At 39.3% G+C, this 18,290-nt stretch overlaps 1 protein-coding gene across 1 annotated transcript in view; it reads left to right on the plus strand.

Annotated features, from left to right (window-relative positions):
* The window catches only part of exosc10 (exosome component 10), a 59,615-nt gene extending 47,357 nt beyond the window's left edge, over positions 1 to 12,258 (plus strand). Inside the window, exons 19-25 of the mRNA XM_078558214.1 lie at positions 2,041 to 2,115; positions 2,687 to 2,789; positions 4,690 to 4,763; positions 7,185 to 7,353; positions 8,665 to 8,732; positions 11,109 to 11,179; positions 12,061 to 12,258. Coding sequence (XP_078414340.1) covers positions 2,041 to 2,115; positions 2,687 to 2,789; positions 4,690 to 4,763; positions 7,185 to 7,353; positions 8,665 to 8,732; positions 11,109 to 11,179; positions 12,061 to 12,091 — 591 coding nt within the window. The 3' untranslated portion in view covers positions 12,092 to 12,258. The remainder of the gene's footprint in view (positions 1 to 2,040; positions 2,116 to 2,686; positions 2,790 to 4,689; positions 4,764 to 7,184; positions 7,354 to 8,664; positions 8,733 to 11,108; positions 11,180 to 12,060) is intronic.
* Positions 12,259 to 18,290: the final 6,032 nt, after the last annotated feature.

Consider the following 18,290-nt stretch of genomic DNA (forward strand, 5'->3'; position numbering starts at 1 on the left):
AGCCCTGCTTTTCTTGATTATATATTAAAATCTAGGCTTGGTGTACAGGGTGCAATTTCAAAATTTGCAGATGACACAAAACTTGGAAGTGTTATGAACTGAGAAGATAGTGATAAATTTCAGGAAGCCATAGATAGAATGGTGAAATGGGCAGACAAGTGACAGATGAACCTTAATGCAAGAATTCATTGTAGTGGGAAGAATAAGGAGAGGCAAAATAAATTAAAGGGTTGTTAAGAGATTCAACTCACCTTATCATCGAGCAGGGGCCAGGAACTGCAGGTCTCAGTATTCACTGGGAGTTTCTGCGCATACATGGACAGGGAACAGGAGGTGCATTTGCAGTCCCGCGTTTGGAATTCTTTGGGTTGAGGACAAGGACCCATTGCATCTGTGTAAAAAAGAAAATGACATGGATACCCTAATCGTGTGACCCAGGAGTGGGGTGCCATACTAGAGAGGAGTCCAAGACATGGGACAGGCAGAGCACCAGGAAGGAGCCACAAGGAGGAGATCACTAGTAGGAACCATTGGGGAGCAGACCAAAGAATGAGGCTCCGAATGGTATAAGTGCTGCGGGTGGCAGGCTTCAAGTAGCAAGGGCTTGGGAAATCTGTGAAGGAAGTGAGAAGTTGGTAATTCTGTGCTACGGGCCGTTTGGGCCAAGACAACCCATTGGAGCAGTGGTGTCCTGCTCATCGTGGGTGAAGAATTGAAGTTGCGCTTGAGTTGGTGCTAGAATGCAGACTCAGGAATCCAGGGGAACAGAGTCTAGGGAGGCAAGATTGAAACCCTGGGAGATCAGCAATTGTTGAGGCAGTGCAAGTTAGAGTGATTTTTTGGAGAGAATTCAGAGGTTTTATCTTCAAAGATGAATGCTGGAATCCCTTGTGGGAGAAACAGAGTTTCAGCAAGATTGGTTGACCCGCAGCGTTTACAGACGTCTGGCTGGGTTGCTGAGAAATCAGTAAGAACTGTCTTGGCCGCATTTGTTATTTAATGTGTTGTATTGGTGTTAGACCACTGTTTGCCTGTTGATTCACATGTACCTCGTGTTAATTCATATAAGATTGATACTGTAAATTGTTTTCTTTTTCTGACTTTGTATAGTGATGTTTATTTTGTTTGTTCAAAAACTGGAATCTTGGGGCTTTATTCTCTTAAAAAGTATCTGGAATTGCAAACTTTGTCTATTTTAACAAAAGTTACTGGTCCTTAATTGGATCGTACCAAAAACTTGGGCGGCGGGGGGGTGGGGGTTGTGTGTCTGGTCCAGGATCATTACAGGGTACAATTCTAAAGAGGGCGGAAGGGCAGAGAGACTTTGGGGCATATGTGCACAAATCATTGAAGGTGGCAGAGCCGGTTGAGATAGCAGTTAATAAAACATATGGCATTCTGGACTTCATAAAGAGAGTCATAGAACACAAAATAAAGGAAATGTTGATAACCCTGTATAAAACACTGTTCCAGCGTCAACTGGAGCAGTGTCCAGTTCTGGGCATCATGTTTTAGGAAGGGTGTGAAGGCATTAGAGAGGGTGCAGAAAAGATTCATGAGAATGTTTCCAGGAATGAGGAACTTCAGTTATGTCCATAGTTGAAGAAGCTGGGGCTTGGAGAAAAGTGGATTAAGAGGAGATTTGATAGAGGTGTTCAAAATTATTAGGGGCCTGGACAGTGTAGATAGGGAGAAACTGTTCCCATTGGCAGAAAAATCCAGAACCAGAGGGCACCGATTTAAGGTGATTGGCAAAAGAAACAAGGGTGTCATAAAAACTTTTTTTTTCGTAGCAAGCGGTTGGGATCTGGAATGCACTGCCTGAGAGTGTGGTGGAGTCAGATTCAATCAAGGCCTTTGAAAGAGAATTGGATAATTATGGTGCCTGAAGAGAAAATTTGCAGGGCTCCAGGGAAAAAGTAGGGGAGTGTTTCTAGGTGAGTTGCTCTTGCAGAGAGCCGGCAAGGATTCGATGGGTGGAATGACCTCCTTCTGCGTTGTAATCATTCTATAAATTCTATCAATTTTTCTTTTTTTCAGTATTTACCTTCCAAGGACAGTAATGTATACATCTCACAGGCAGCAAAGTTTGACCCTTCCACCAAGATTTATGAAGTAAGTACCACAGATAACTAAAGGCTCATTAATACCCCAGTGATGGAACTAGGGGTGAATTGTTCCCAAGTTCTCATTCACAGGCATTACCAAAACAAACTGAGCTTGTAGAGATTTGTCTAATGATACATGTACACCATTTAGGTAATTTCTGGAGACATAAAATTGTTTTTAATTTTATTCAGGAGAGATCATGAATGTTGCAGCAATTTCAGAATTTGGGGGGAGTAAACATCCTTTCCAGCCCTGCTGAGTTGCATTTTGGAACCTGCACTCCAGAATAACTTGTTTTCACTGCCATCTGAAACCACCAAAAGCTGGACATTGCCATTTGGGTCTGCAGATCAGATAGATCATCCCAATTATCACTCGAAAGTGGTTCTGAATTCACATTAAAACTAATGATGGTGTGTGAATACACTCCAATTGGTTACAACCTATTTGGCTATTAAGGCAGCTTTATAGGGGTTAAATATATTTAAGATATAATTAAATCAAAAGTTTTCAAGATAGGGCCTGAACACCTGAGTGTACGTCAAACAATCTCAACCTTTCACTCCTGTAACTTCAGGTCAGTAACAGGTGGAAGTTGCTGAGCCAGGAGCACCTACAGAAAGAGGCAACCAAAAAGCAAGAACAAACCAAGAAAGCAAAGGACGCCCCAAAGCCTGAAGGTTGTCATAAGAAATGTCATTATTTGTACATGATCAGTGTCTTTCAAATTTCTTGGACAGTTATTTTGCTTTTTATTTTCTGATGTCATGCCTGCATTAGATCACAGAATCAGGTGAACAGAATTACCTATATATAACAAGGAATACTTAACTATAGAGTTGATACATCAACGTGCTATGAGTGATACAACTCCAGTTTTTGTTCACAGCCCACCACATGTGGATTAATTCATTGACATACAGGGGAACAAGCCATCCATCGACTCCATTGATAATATGTAAGAACATGAGTTGGCCGTTCAGCCTGTTCTGCCATTCAGATAGATTACGGCTGATCCATGTCCCAACACCATTTACTTGCCTTGGCTCCGTATCCCTAAATGGGGATAATGCATGTGACTAAAGAGAGGGAAGAAATTATGTTATCTGGTTCTGACTTGGCTTTTGACAAGAGTACAGACAGGTACATGTGTGCACTCTTATTTTAGAAGGGCTTTTTCCCAATTTTTTTTCCTATTTGTAACCACTCAAGATGTACATGCTGCTCTGAGAGAGGCCAGTCACCCTCGGTGCTTTCGTATGCGGAGCCTGTCAGCTCTGGTAAAATCATTGCCCATGTTCTCTCCTCCACCCTCATTACCTCTCTTCTGCCCTCTTTGCAGTCTGCAGCACACACTTTCAGTCAGGGACTGCATTTACTTGACGATATATCTAAAATTACACTTATATTTCATAATTTGAACCAGGGTAATATCTAAAATTACACTTATATTTCATAATTTGAACCAGGGTAATAAACAGTCAGATAGTTTGGCATCGACTGAATGCAATAATTCCATGTATTTGGTTTGCCAGTCAGAAAGCTGTAGCAGAAGCTTATGTTCATATTTTCATGTTTATGGAATCATTGTGTAATTTAGCATTAGAAAATTGTTTCATCGGTCATGTAGTAGCATTCCTCAAGTGGCTTCCAAGAGTTGAAGACAAGGTAACATTTCATCATTTATTTTGTGTACCAGTACTAGAAGTATTGATCTTTCACAGAGTTTACGAATGCTGGTTCAAGTTCATTAATGTATATAATCATGCATATCAGAGCTTACCTAGTGAGGGAAACACTAGAACACCAAGTTTAGTTGTAAAAGTAAATTTGAAACATTAGACATGAGGTTCATGAACATAAACATATCTGTAGACATATTTGAACATGTTCCTAAAACTATATACATCTGTAAAATATATAGGAACAAGCATGGGCCATTCAAACAGACCTGTTGCAGCATTTTGCTGGGCACAATAGCTATATTTTCTCCTCACTTTGGAATACATTTACTTCTCAATGGAGTATCTACCTCCCTTTTTAATAACCTTTGACATTGCAGCTGTCTTAAATCTGGGGCACTGTGTTCCATATTCTGACAACTCTCTGCGTGGGCGTGTTTTTCTTGGCTTTTAACTGGTTTAGCTTAAACCCTGAGGACTTTGGTCCCCCTGTTCTGGATTTGTTAGAGGGAAGGACCATTCCTTATCTGCTCTCAATTGTCTTCATTACACACCTTGATTAGATCATTCCTCAAAATGCATATATCTAGAGAATATGCGTACAGTTTCCTAGACTGTTTTCGTAGCTCAGTCCCTTTATCCCAGGTATTATCATTGCTGGCCTTTCTTTAAGGCCGGCAAAACCTTCCTAATGTAAGTGCCTAAAAATCCAACACACTGTTCCAAATGAAGATTGCTCTTTGCCCTGTACAATTGCACTTGCACTTCCTTGTTTTCTCGCAATTTGCATACAACCAAGTCTGCTGAAAAGGAGCACTAAGGGTTTTTAAGTGTTATTGTTACAGTTCTTAAGGTTGATTCCCAGTGTTTTATGTCTTTGGTTATCTTTGCCTTTCAGTTGTGCGGCAACAGATGCAACAGGATTATATTGCTGAAGTACAAGAGATCCCTTCAGTCAGACAGCAGGCTGCGGTACGTCGGATTTTTTGTTTAGAATGGGTGTGTGCAACACTAAGGCGTCTTGGGATGTGAGTTTCCGTCTAATATTGTCTTTATCCCCACTGCTGAGTTCCTGACTTCAACTTGAGACCCCATGGGAAAATTATAAGACAAGGCCAAGTAGATATGCAAAGATGGAGAAATCTGTTGAGCTGGCCTTCCCTGGCTATACTTGTGGAACTCATAGTGACCCTTTACAGCTGAGAAAGCCAACATTACTCTGAAAACAGTGTTGAGAATTTCCTGCTGAAAAGGGGAAAATTAACTTTGAGGGAATATTATTCCAACCAAAATATTTAGATCACCAAAAAATTTATTGTAAGGAATTGTTGCAAGATGAGAAAGTTTCACTGAGAAACCTGGAGCCAAGGCTGATAATGCAACAAAAGACCAGACACAAAATATTTGGAGAGAAGATAAACTTGGTTTTGAAAGACCATAAATTGTATGAAGGAGTCAAGTGTAGGAGACATAACAAGTTGCACCAATTTCATGTCTTGGGAGAGCATGAATTAGAATAGGGAGTGGTGCAGTGATAATGAACAGAGGAAAAATGTGTTGGGCAGAGTATGTGGCTGAAGAAAAATAAATTTGGTGCTTTAAATGTATTGATAAAACTTTATATTGCAACGCACAATGAAACGGTGACCCTGCTGCTTCCCTGTAGAAAAAACACAAAAATAGCAAACCTCCCATACACTTCATATCGTTGGTGCCCATCAGGTAACATTGGTGTCTGCCGGTTTTCCTGGTTAATGTCAGAGCCAAGAATAATTATCACTGCTCATTGGTCATCTGTTATCTGTTTTTATGTTATGGTTGGCGTCTTTGATAGTACTGAAAGTATACCTGTAAAGAGTTGTTTCTTTATACTTTAATTCAAATTGAAGTCATTTTAGTCCAGATTAAGCTCTGATAAATGTGTATGAATTCTATCATCAAAGCACCTTGAAGAAATGTGTCCAAGATTGATTTTCTGTACTGACGTTTGCAATGTTTTTATATGAAGTACTTAAGCACTGTCTCTTAGTAATAGTTTTATCGATCCCATCAATAGTACAAAAAGAACAATTTGAAACCAATCAACAGCAGAGTTATATTTGAGTGTCTTTGGCTAAAGGTGATGGGGTGATGCTCCAACCAAGGGTGAACTGAGCTCTTGAGTTAACGGGGAGTCAGGCGGGTGGGGTTGGCAGGAGGGAAGACAAAACACATTGGAATACATTTTTGTGCATTATCTCATAGTCGGTGTGAGGAATTTAGTACTGGGAAATAGAACACTTTGTTTCAGTCACCCAACATTCCCAAGTCAGATTTAGCAATAATTAATAAAGATTAAAGTTGTACCTTTGCTTACCTCCAACAATGTGCCTCAATTCTAACCTCAGAAGAACTTCCCCTACTGCACCATTTTCCACAACAGCCATTGTCTGGCTTCTGTCAATGAGGTTGCATATTCAGTCTTTTATTGTGCTGTGGACCCAACTCAATTAGGATGGCCCAAACTCATTCACATCAAATCCTTTCATCTCAGTAGCTTTATTTGCCCCTAGGGCTTAGAGGTTAAATCGCCACAGTACCAAGTCCCTTGAGTCCAGTATTGTGCAATGTTGAACAACCATTAAATAAGTGATTGCTTTGATTAAAAGATTGTGTTTTTTTAAAAAATTAAATACTGAAGATTTTGAAACAAAAACCAAACACTAGAGACATTAACCAGATCAGGCTACATCTGGGAGAGCACAATTCAATCATTGTTTTGGACCCAGGACTAGGATCCTCAAAATACAGAAGTTCTCTCACCAGATACTGACATTTACGTTATGATACTCTGAATCTACAGTTTCTACCCTGATTGTAGAGACAGACACACTGTCAGTGCCTTGCCCTGGTACAAATTCTCATAGTTATGTGTAGTATCGCTTGTTATATTTTAACTATTGTGGTCACCCCAGTTTGGGTTGGTCATATACATTACAGCACTGCTGCCAATCCTTGAACTGTTACCTGTTTTTACTTTTTTATTCTCTTCCTTCCTGTTTTGTTTTTATTTCTGCTTTGCCTCTTATGAATGTGGGGGATTGTGGTATCAACGGTGCTTTGAAGTTTTCTTCCCTTTGTCCCCTTCCCATTGGCAAAACCTGGTCCATTCAAGTTTCTCAACCCAATATTTGGGATTCTAATATTACATTTTTTTTAAAGTTGACGTAATAAGTGTTCTACTTCTGGATGTCTCATTCAGTGCTTTGTAATTCCATTCTATGAAAAATTTTGCCTCTAGATTAATTTAGATGCTACGTGACATGGTCACTTGTGGGAAGATGTGAAATGGTTGGGCTTAGTTGCAGGATCAATATATATTCAAATTCTTGAGCATGTATCCCCACCTCACAGATGGCAGCAGAACAGCAATCGGTGAAGAGGGAGCGAGCAAAGAGCGGAACAGGAACTGAGACAGCACCTCCAGAAAAGAAGAAGCCAAAATCGGGGGTAGAGGAGCTGAAAAATCCCAGAAGTTTCAAACCATTTGATTACAGCAAGTCCAATTTCAAAGTTTTTGCAGGTCAGCTATAACTTAATTTTTAGTTTATTACTCTTATGGTTATTCTGAAGCCAAATTGTCCTTCAGCATTATTTGGTATTATCTCCCCCATCCTCCAGCTCTGAGACAACAGATGAAGCCCGTAAGAAATAGTCCATATCCATAGAGAATGGGAACCTATAAATATTGTGTTTTTACCAGAAGTGTCAGTCAGTCTTTTCTCCCCCCCCTCCCCCGCTTTGGAGTTGAAGTGTCTAGACTTTGAGAACTACACAGTGAGGTATGTTTGAAATCAGGAGCTCACATGCTAGGGTAGCCTCACCTTCTTTTATTCTGGACTGCAGGATGATGGAGCCACCCTGACATTTAGCCCTTGAGCAATGTTTGTTATCGTAGCTCTGGAGAAAAGATTAGTGCAAAACACTGATCCATATGTAGAATTCTCCACAATGGCGTTGAGATGTTTTCTTAATCAGTTGGCGCAAGATGGCCCTGGTGTTTCTGCACCTACTTGAGGCAGGATACTCCACTGTGCGCACTAAAGCAAAAAAACCAAACTGTTTAGTGTCCAGACTTTAGGAAGTCGGGCAAGTTAGAAGGCATTCAACCTGATGAAACTTAACATCCTGTTCATGCTTTAACCCAGGTAAACTGTATGCAGTTTTCAGCATCCACAGCATTGCTCTCGAGGATAAACAAGAATCAGCCATCAAGTATCAGTGGTTCAGTGTTAATGCTGTTTCAATTCTTTAAAGGTGGGGAAGGTCCTCCCCGATGAATCACTGACTTTTGGCACTATCTAGCCCAGTACCAAGCACACAGGTTCGGAAGGTCCCAGGTTCAATGCTGGATTCATCCCAAGTTAGCTTAATTTAGCTGAGAGAGCAGTAGGAGCACCAAGATTAGCCCCGACTACCTGGGCTCACGAGAGGGAAAATCATTGGGTGTTTCTGCTCCTGATCATCACACAGGGATTCTTGTCAGACAGTTACCTGTGTTTGTTTGCACACATCTTATGAGGACAGTGGTATGCTGAGCTTTGATGCCTTACATGATGAATAGCCTATCATGTTCATTCCCTATCTATGCTTGGAAGATGGCAATTTTGGATGAGGTAGAGAAGAATGACCAAGGTCCTCAAATCATTCCCCAGCAGGAGACTGCCTTTAGGGAATGGGGAAGCAATGGAGGAAAAGGATTGTGTTTAACCTCCCTAACTTATAAATGTAGGTAAACTAGTTTGCATCCAATTTTGAAAAGCTTAACTGATCGGAGATGCATTATTGTGTAAACAGTGCATTTATGTTGCAATATTTTGATCCTATCTTTCAGCTGGCAGCAAATCTAAGGAATCAGCCCAGTTTGATCCCAGTCATGAAGCAGACATGCCTCATTCTAAGGTAAAACCCATTGCTCTGAATATGGTGTATAAATTGCAACATTCTACAAGTTTTTGTTTTACTTGTGAATAAGGGCCAACTCATACATTGATACAACTTAGATTTTCTTTTTAGTGAACTGGCACCTATAATACAGCTTCCTGTGGAGATTGTGCCATTTCAATTGAAGATCAATAAAAACTTGTTTTAAAAAATGCTTATTATTTGTTTTTAAAGAAGCCATTCAGGAACAGGCAACTTTGGCTCCATGACACCGAGGATCCTATCCTGACAGATAAGGATGCCTGTATCTTGCACACTTACTTTGCATGGCAGCCATTGGAGCAGAATTGGTGGGTGATATTATCTCAGCAGTCCCACCTCTTCCTTCAACACTGCAAAGGTGTGTGAATGCAAGAAACTCACACTTCTGCAGGTTTTCTGCCATGAAATGGGTCAAATATCCAGTGGAACGAGGTCTTTCCTAACTTGCTTCTCAGTTTAGGTTGCACAGTTCCCTTCCATGGCCCAGGAATATCAGTAGTTTAGTGTCATTCATGAAGAATAATCACTTAGACAAGGTAGCAGAGAGGTAACGACTCCTTGGCATTGTGCACCAGCGGCACTACAACCCAGAGTGAGGTCAAGAGAAGCAAAAACTGTGACAAAATTAGAGAAGAAATGCAAACAGTTGAAAAGTTTAAGTATAATGATTAGCAGGTTGCTTCATAATTTTACTGGTCAGTGCAATGTCTGTAAAGTCTGTAAGGAAAAGTGAGGCATATTAACCCGAGCAATAGTGCAATTAACTATAACATTCATTGGATTGGTATGTCAGTATGACTTTGTGATAGCTCTCCTAACATTCATCTGAATGTTTGTGGGCGCAAGCCACTCCATGATTTGAGCATGTAATCGACACTGACCTTTCAGAGCTGTATTGAGGGAAAGCTGCATTGTCAGAAGTGCACTTTCTTGAATTAGCTGTTAAACCAAGACCCAGCTTCTTGTTCATGTGGATTACAGAAGATTCCATGACAATTTTTTTTTAAGAACAGTAAGTTCTTCTGGTGTCCCTCAATCCTCACCACCAAAACAGTTCAAGTCTGCATTTGTCCATTTGTTGGCCCTTGTCTTTCACAGGTCAACTCCTGATTTAACAACAATAACTGCATTTCAAAAGTATTGACTGATTGTTGAGAAGCACTTTAGGCCTTCAAAAGCTGTGAAATCCAATGTATAAGTGCAAACTTTTGCTCTGTAATGTAGAAGGTGTTGGATGTGTATTCAGTCACTTGAAAAAATGTGTCAATACAGTTGCTAGGAATGTATATTGACATGGGTGAGATGTTCAGTTATGATATTTGCCAGATCCTATCTTTCCCTGTAAGTTCAGAAAATTATAACCTTATAAATGTATTTCTTTCTGTGAATTTGCACCTTGGGCATCAGGGGCCTATTGCCCTATGATGTCACAGGACTATTATTATGGAACATATTTTGCAGTTAACTAGTCATCCAAACTCATGTATGGTTTTTAAACAACAAAAATGAGAATTATAATGCCTGTATCATTCATTAAAAAAGGCAGGGGATATATAGCACATATATGGGGCCGTTGTTGTTTTTAAGATTGGTATGTTTATGTTATAAAATTTAAATCTGGACAATAGCTTCATATATGTTCAGCCCATAGTCTGCAGGTATAGCGATAGATTGTCCCAAACTCCCTGTCACTATTCTGTATTTAAGGATTTTAAGTTGTGCTGTATAGATTTTCACTATGGCTGAAAGATAGAATTTTGCCAGCAGAAGGAGGCTAGTCAGGTTATCGCATTTGTACTGACTTTCTGAAATCATCCATTCTTTTATCCTTTCCCTGCACCCTTCTTAAAGAATTTATTTTTCTAATATTTATCCACTTCCCTTTATTTAAAAAAAACCAATTCTTAGCTGACACTTTTCTCTAAAAAAGAAGCCTGCTCTAATTAAGTCCGGCTACTTGAGTTGTTACAGAACTTTAACAGGTTCTTTACCACTTAAATACACAAAATAATTTAGAGAAGACTAAAGGAGAGTATGGAACCCCATCTTTGTAAACCATGCAATGTAACTGTCCAAACCTTTGCATCGGTGCACTAGGCAGGGCTTTGTTTCAATAAGGTTGAAGCACTTTTTCTCCAACCTCCCAGGTTACATCGTTTCATCACCATAACTGAACAGGAAAATCAGCTTCCATGTGTTTCCACCTGGTAAACTTTTTAAAAAACCCTGATTATAGCCTGTCTGTGATGTTGACCTCATCCCAATGCCACAGCCAGATCAATGCCCTGTACAGTTATTTCTTTTGATGAACTATCTTTTTAAACAGTCCTAACTAAACTTTCTTTGATTTAGAAAACTGGAAAGAAGAATCGTCAATCTGCAGGTAACAGAAGCATGACCTTCACCAGCAGCAAACCAGACAGGTAAGTGTTTGTAAAGCAGTTATCACTGAAATGATTTGGTAAAGTCTCACCCTTGCACCAGGATGTGAAGCATGTCCCGCTTTGTTGTTCATTAGCAACCTGTATGAAGGAGTAACACTGGATGCTGCAATGTATAGTCATCACATGCAGTACTGCAGAAAAAAACTGGCTGTATTATGTTAAATTGCTTCATTTTAAAACCTCTCTGTATTTTCAAGTACACACTTATGATGGGGAGAAGAGCAGCCCCACTGTATATTGTCAGCAAAGCCACAGGTTTCCCCGTTCATTTTAAAACGCTGGGGCCCAGATGCCTGAAGGCGTGGTCATCAGTAGTGGGCAGAAGGGGACAGAATTACTGAGGCAAAACTGAACATTGGTGAAAAGCCTGAAATCTGGTAATAAAAGCAGATATTTGGCTAAAATACCCACTCTCAGCCTATGGCCTAGTCTATGAACCAGTCAAAATGTTCATAATATGCCAACGACAAAATTCATCTATGGGTTAGTTCTTCTCAGGAACACAGGAATAAGAGTAGACCATTCAACCCCTTGTGTCTGTTCCTCCATTCAGTTAGATCATTGCTGATCTGTATCTTAACTCCAAATACTTGTCTTGGCTCAAGAAAGCTTAAGAGTCTTGCTAACAATCTATCAGCTTTAGGTTTGATATTTTCAATTGACTCCCAGCATTAGCTTTTTGGGGGAGAGAATTCCGGATTTTCACTACCCTTTGTGTGAAGAAGTGTTTTCTAACATTACCGTGAACAACCTAGCTCTAATTTTAATTCATCCCTCATGTCCTGGACTGTCAGAAATTTGAGATCAGGATATGCTGCATTATACTAATCCTATGTATTTTCCTTTTCCCCAATGTGCAGAGGCTTCAGGCACAGTTGGCCAAAGAGATAGAGCACTGAGCTCGGAGTGCGCTGAACAAAACCACCTTTGCTGTCGAGGCTATTACTATTTTCACGTCAATACTATGTACTTGATTGGTTTTAATTTCTAAAATTTATTGGACATTGTTGCACTGTGTGAGAAGCTTTATACAATAAACCTTTTAACAAAATGTTAAATTTGGTTTTGGATGTAATTCATTAGATTGCAGCATCAAATTGGCACCTTCAGAAAACTGCCATCCTAAAAAGCAAATATCATTTTTGTGGAAACATAACTCACGTATCAGCTTGGGGAAAAAATCCTTGATTATTTACAACCCTTCTTCTGAACTGATTTGGTGCTTCACCCAAATGGCCATTCATTTGTGAGGCTAGATCATGAGCAGTGCATTGTAGGGTTGCATCACAGCTGTCAGCAATCTGATCTTGCACATATCCTTCAAATAGGAGTGGGAATTCTGGTTGTTCTGGTGGGTGGGTGGGTGGAGGGGGGGATTGCCTTTCCTTAATCCAGAGGCACTGAGGCCAATTTAAACTGAGATCTGTTTACTCAGCTCAGGTGTGAATCAAATCAGGGCCATGTTGATTTATCACTTACCTACTTTGCCAAAAGGGAGTTTCTCGTAGGTTTTTGAAATGTATTGGTATGAATATTTACAGGTTTAATCTAATAATTGGGAAGAATTACTTCATGGAATATTTTCAAAAGAGTCACCAACCAAACCTTCATTACCATAATTGTATAGTTTCCAGGTGTAACACATTGCTAGATTTTAAATAAATAGATCGCATAGGGCATGCATTTTGTATTCACAAATCTTACTTCCTGTTGTCATGATTTTGTGTCACAGCTTTCTCTCATTATTTAAATTTGTAAATTGGTATGTCAACATTTTCCATTCTGTTTGGCTATGCCAGCTGTCACGGTAGTTTAGAGTATGAACTAAAATATTCAGTCAGATTAGGTGCACCTCTTGACTTCTTTAACTACAGTTAGATGATCATGTGTTACATATCAATGCTGCCTGTGCTTGCTTTTCTCAGTTGGATGATTTTGCTTCTTGACCAGATTATGTATTGAATATTGGGAAGCAATATCCACCGACATTGTCTTGGATCACAGTGATTTATGGTGATTTTGATAGACAAGATATGTGTACCATGGTGCTGTCAGCAAGCAGAGGAAGATGGGCATTGTGATTAGCCTCCTAGAAGGTGCATGGTAGGAATTGCGCCTTTCCTGTGGACAGGAGAATGATCAGATGTATGGGATGAAGTTTCATCTACACTATGAAATCTCTGAAGCAGACCTGCTGTGAATTGGAGTGACGTTCCCATTTGTTGCACCTCACGCTCTGAGATTGTTGAATTATTGATGAATTAGCAATTTTGTGTCACTAGTTTTAACTTGATTCGAACTCGATCTCTCAGGTGAAAGGCCACAACTGTGTCACTTAATCTTTACAAAAAAGAACCATTTCCCATGAATAGCCAAGTTATTTTTACATTCCCAATGGGAGAAACTGAGCCAGTCCATGCATGTGGTATTTGTTTCCTCGATATAAGGATCACTGAGACATTAGAAAGCTGATCCTACAGTGCTCAGTAGTTTTCTTTAGCGTTAACAAAATTTCCAGTTCTTTAACAGTAGAGGAAAGCTTAACATTAACATAACTTGGCAGGCAGTGCTACCATGTTTATCACATAAGCACCAGAAATACTTGCCTAACCATTCTGCTGCAATTGGAATTTGGTTCACAGGATCAATAACCGATTTGACAGCATGTCCTGTTAGAAGATTTAACCACAGAATATATAAATGGCAACTGAGCCAGTGTATAAAATCAAGCATGAAAAGGCAATGAAGTATGAAAGGAGATTGCAAATAGAGATTAAAAGGGACATTGATAGTGTGGTGTTATGAAAGCAGATTCTAATGACTTCTATAAACGTCTAAAATAGCAACTGGACCAAGCTAATTAAGTATCTTACAAAATTGTTCTCATCATAGTGAAGGATGTTAGGGCAATAATATATTTGTATGCTTTTGGCACCCAGTATTGACATCAAAATATTTATAGTTTAGGTAAAGGTTAAAAAGGAATAGTTGCATTTATATAACGCCTTTCGTGACCACTGGAAGTGGTTTACAGCTGGTGAAGTACTTTTGAAGTGTAATCATTGTTGTAATGAAGGAATTGTAGCAGCTACTTTGAACACAGCAAGCTCCCACAAGCAGCAATGTAATAATGACCAGATGATTTTTTTTTTGTGATGTTGATTGAGGGGTAAATATTAGCTCGGACATTTGAATAATTCCTCTGCTCTTCTTCGATATAGGTCTTTTACGTTCACCTGAGAGGGCAAACGGCTTCAGTTTAACATCCCATCTGAAGGATGGCACCTTTGGCAGTGCAGCCATTAATACTCTACTGGAGTGTCAGGCTTGATTTTTGTACTCAGGTCCTGTAGAGGGACTTGAACACACAGCATTCTAGAGTTCAGAGTTGAGAAAGCCACCAACTAAGCCATGCTTTATACCTAAGAACTAGTGTAACAAGGCCACCATATGAGAGGGCCAAAACTGCCTGCAGTACTCCAGATGCAGCCGTAACCAATGACCTGCATAGTGATAGAATGGTGTCCTCTGATTTGTACTGCAAGGTCTGTTAATGCAATCTAACAATCAAATTTGTTTTAAATACAGATTCTCTGCATTGGTCATGAACCTTAACTGCTCAGCAAACAAAATCTAGATTAAAAACAGAAAATGCTGGAAATACTTAGGTCTGGCATCTAGATCCTTTTCTCTCTCAACAGCCAGCTCACCGATCAAGCAATCTACTTTCTCATTTTTCTGCCCTTCATATCATTTCTAATGTTTCTGTCTCATATTTATCCACATTTTTTTCATAGCTTTCATGGATTATTTTTCTATCCATTGTTTTTATTGCTATTAAAGCATTCCATGTCAAGAGCCCTCTGTGTGTTAAAAAAATGGGTTAGAAATTCGACTTGGGTGATAGTGTAAACTGGGTGGTATTGCACTGGCCACTGGTTATACACGCTGCCCAATATTCGGTTCCATTGCTGTCAATGTATTTGAAAATCTGGGTATAACCGGCAGTCAATCCAATACTGCCTGTTTTCTGCTATCACCCGAGACAAATTTCCACCCCATTTTGTTTTCCTAAATCTCTCTTTTGGTGAAGGTCTTAAATTTATGTCCTTTAGTTGCATGAAGTAAGGGTGACAATGAGTAACAGGGCAGAGGCCCCTTAAAGGTTGTAATTGATGGAATGTCTCAGAAATATCACTGGACAGCACAAACTGTTTATGAATGTTACCAACCAGTGAAAATTGTTTTCCCCTATTTATCTTCTTTATAGTTTCAAACACCTGAATAAAACCTTTTAAACCTCTTTGCAGTAATGAATAGAACCACATTTGATCTTGTCTGCTTTCATAAATCTTTCATTCCCACTCTATTGAATCCTTTCTGCACTTCTCCATGGCCTTGATATGATTCCCAAGTTAGAATGCATAAAGTAAAGACACAATACTTGGTAAGTGTAGCTCAATTAACTTAGTCATCTTTACACTTGATAAAATTAATCCCCTTAGCTGGGTTTTTGCTTTTCTTTCTTTCACGATTAAACTCATTTTTGGATTTCATATAAAGAGTTATATGAGTCCTTGGTGAGAGAAAACATTTTGTTCTTTGAGTCATGGCAGGGGTGCAGTTCACAAGGTGCTGGAACTGAGAAGCCATATCCATCACAAAGGCTGAAAACATGCTGGTACAAAACTGTCTTAATAATATATCCCCTCACTGGTGGGCCATTCAGGTTATTTCTTATTTTACAATTTGCTTGGAGATTGTGCACAGGGTCCTTTGTGCTGCAAAGAATAAAAGCTCTAAAGAACACTCATGAATGAGAGGAGCCATTCCATCGAAGCTATTACTTTAAAGAGGATTACGACTAAAAAAAATATCAGTAATGCAAAGGCTGCAATGAATGGAAAAATGGAGTTGCTTTGTCTGAATGCCTCTCTCAAAAAATAGACACATGTATAGAAATGATAGACCAAGCATATTAGAGAGGAGTTGTCATTGTTCCTTCTATTTTTTTTCTTTTCGCCTCTGCCTATCTTGATTCCACGCTGAGTTTGGGTTCTGCTGGTGTCCTCATCCAAGAAATCATTATTCATGTGTGAGTTTCAACAACGAATGTCAACAGGACATTCAACAGTTTGCATTTCTATTGTAGCAGTAATGTAGTAAAACATTCCAATTCCACTCTAGTAACATCACAGCCAAATCCAAATCCGTCCCACCAGATCTCCACATACGTACATTTGCGCGCACATACAAAATTCCAACAGGAGTCTCTGAATAGTAAGCTGAAATGGGAACCTTAGACTAATTTCCACACTCCCATTTAATCCAGGAGTACAGAGGCCAATTACAGCACTCCGTTGAAAGCAGCTAATGTTTAAAGCTGGGAACTTGGTCATCACCCTTTTTATAAATCAAACAGTGACAAACAATTCTAATTAGGTTCATGGAAATTTGCCTTTGCTTACCTGTTTCTGTTAGTTCCTCCAAAGTGTTAATTAAATAAAACTAACTAGGAGAAGACCAAAATAAAAGCAAAATACTGTGGATGCTGTAAATCTGAAATAAAAACAAAGTGCTGGAAATACTCAGGTCTGTCAGCATATGTGGAGAGAGAAACAGTTAATGTATTTGAGTTGACTCTTCTGGAGTTCTGCAGTTCTGAAGAAGAGTCATATTCGACTTGAAATGTTAACTCTGTTTTTCTTGCCACAGATGCTTTCAGAGTATTTGCAGCACTTTCTGATTTTATAATTGGGAGAATACCCTGACTCTGAATAAAGTAAAACAGTATAAAGACACCACTGAATTGGTATACGTCATGGTAACTACCTGATTAATGAAATATCCTAAAGGGGAATTTTATTTGGGTGAAACTGTCAACTTTTATCCATTCTAAAACTAGATATGAGGTAAGACCATGTTTCAAGTATTGAGATTTGCAATGCTGGAAAAGGCAATTCATCAGCAACTTCTAACAGCCTCAGTAATTAATGCTTTCACATCACAATACACACAAGTAAATATAAAAAGCACAAATGTTTCTGATTTGCCCATTGAAAGAAATAGACTATTTCAAGGTGGGACAGGGACATATCTACTGAGGAGTGGAAGGACTTCAATGAATTGTAGCCTCCAGAAGTCACTGCAATCTTGTCTTAGACAAGATCGCTACACTGAGAGAAGTCAGTGATGAAATAGCACAGGTGCTAACTTTTCCAAAACCCTTTGAAAATTAAAATTGTATCCAAGGACTGAAGAGGTGACACGTTCAAATAGGGGAAAAATTGCTACCTGGGAAATAAGGCATGGGCAAAGGCAGACCTTATTTACCTGTGTAGGATCACTTCGGATATCTCATTTCTGTTATGTTCTTCTCTATTCGATGAAGTTGCCATATGTGTAGGATCCCTACAAAGCTGCAGAATCCTTACACACGGTGAGTCTTGATAATTTTTTCACTTTCACACCAGCTCTTTTCTATTGCTGGATGTGAAGGCGTTGAGGCTTGTATTCTACTCACTCAAATCAAAACTGTGCTGCCACCATGTTACATTCTCTATTCAATGTAAATGTACTAGTCATTCACAAGGATTAGTGAAACAATAATGTGGGTTCTTTATTTGAAGACAAGACTATATACAGATAAAGTTCACTGGGAGGCTAAGTATGATATATCTGATCTCTACCCTGCTGCTTGCCAACTGACTGCAAGTCATGGGACTAATGCATCATATCCTGTGTCAGTAGTAGTAGTGATTGACAGCAGTTTAAGGTACACCTCCTTAAAAGTGTATACACATCATATCACAACAATTTCCAGGCTGCGAAGCCCAAGCTTCTCCAGTATTTCCTCATAGCTCAAACCCCTGACATTAACAATACATCTTGTGGATCTTCTCTGCATTGCCTCTAGTGTTTGAATATCTCCCTTCTTCCTCAGTGACCTGAAATGGACATGGTACTGAAGGTTTAATGAGAACAGAGCACTGTAAAATTTGACCATGACTACTTCTGATTTGTATTCTGTTGTTTTATTCATATAGTTCAACATTGTATTGGTTTTATTGATAACTGCTATGCATTGGTT

The sequence above is a fragment of the Cetorhinus maximus genome, chromosome 15 (genome assembly GCF_964194155.1).
Source record: "Cetorhinus maximus chromosome 15, sCetMax3.hap1.1, whole genome shotgun sequence".
In the NCBI taxonomy this organism is placed as follows: domain Eukaryota; kingdom Metazoa; phylum Chordata; class Chondrichthyes; order Lamniformes; family Cetorhinidae; genus Cetorhinus; species Cetorhinus maximus.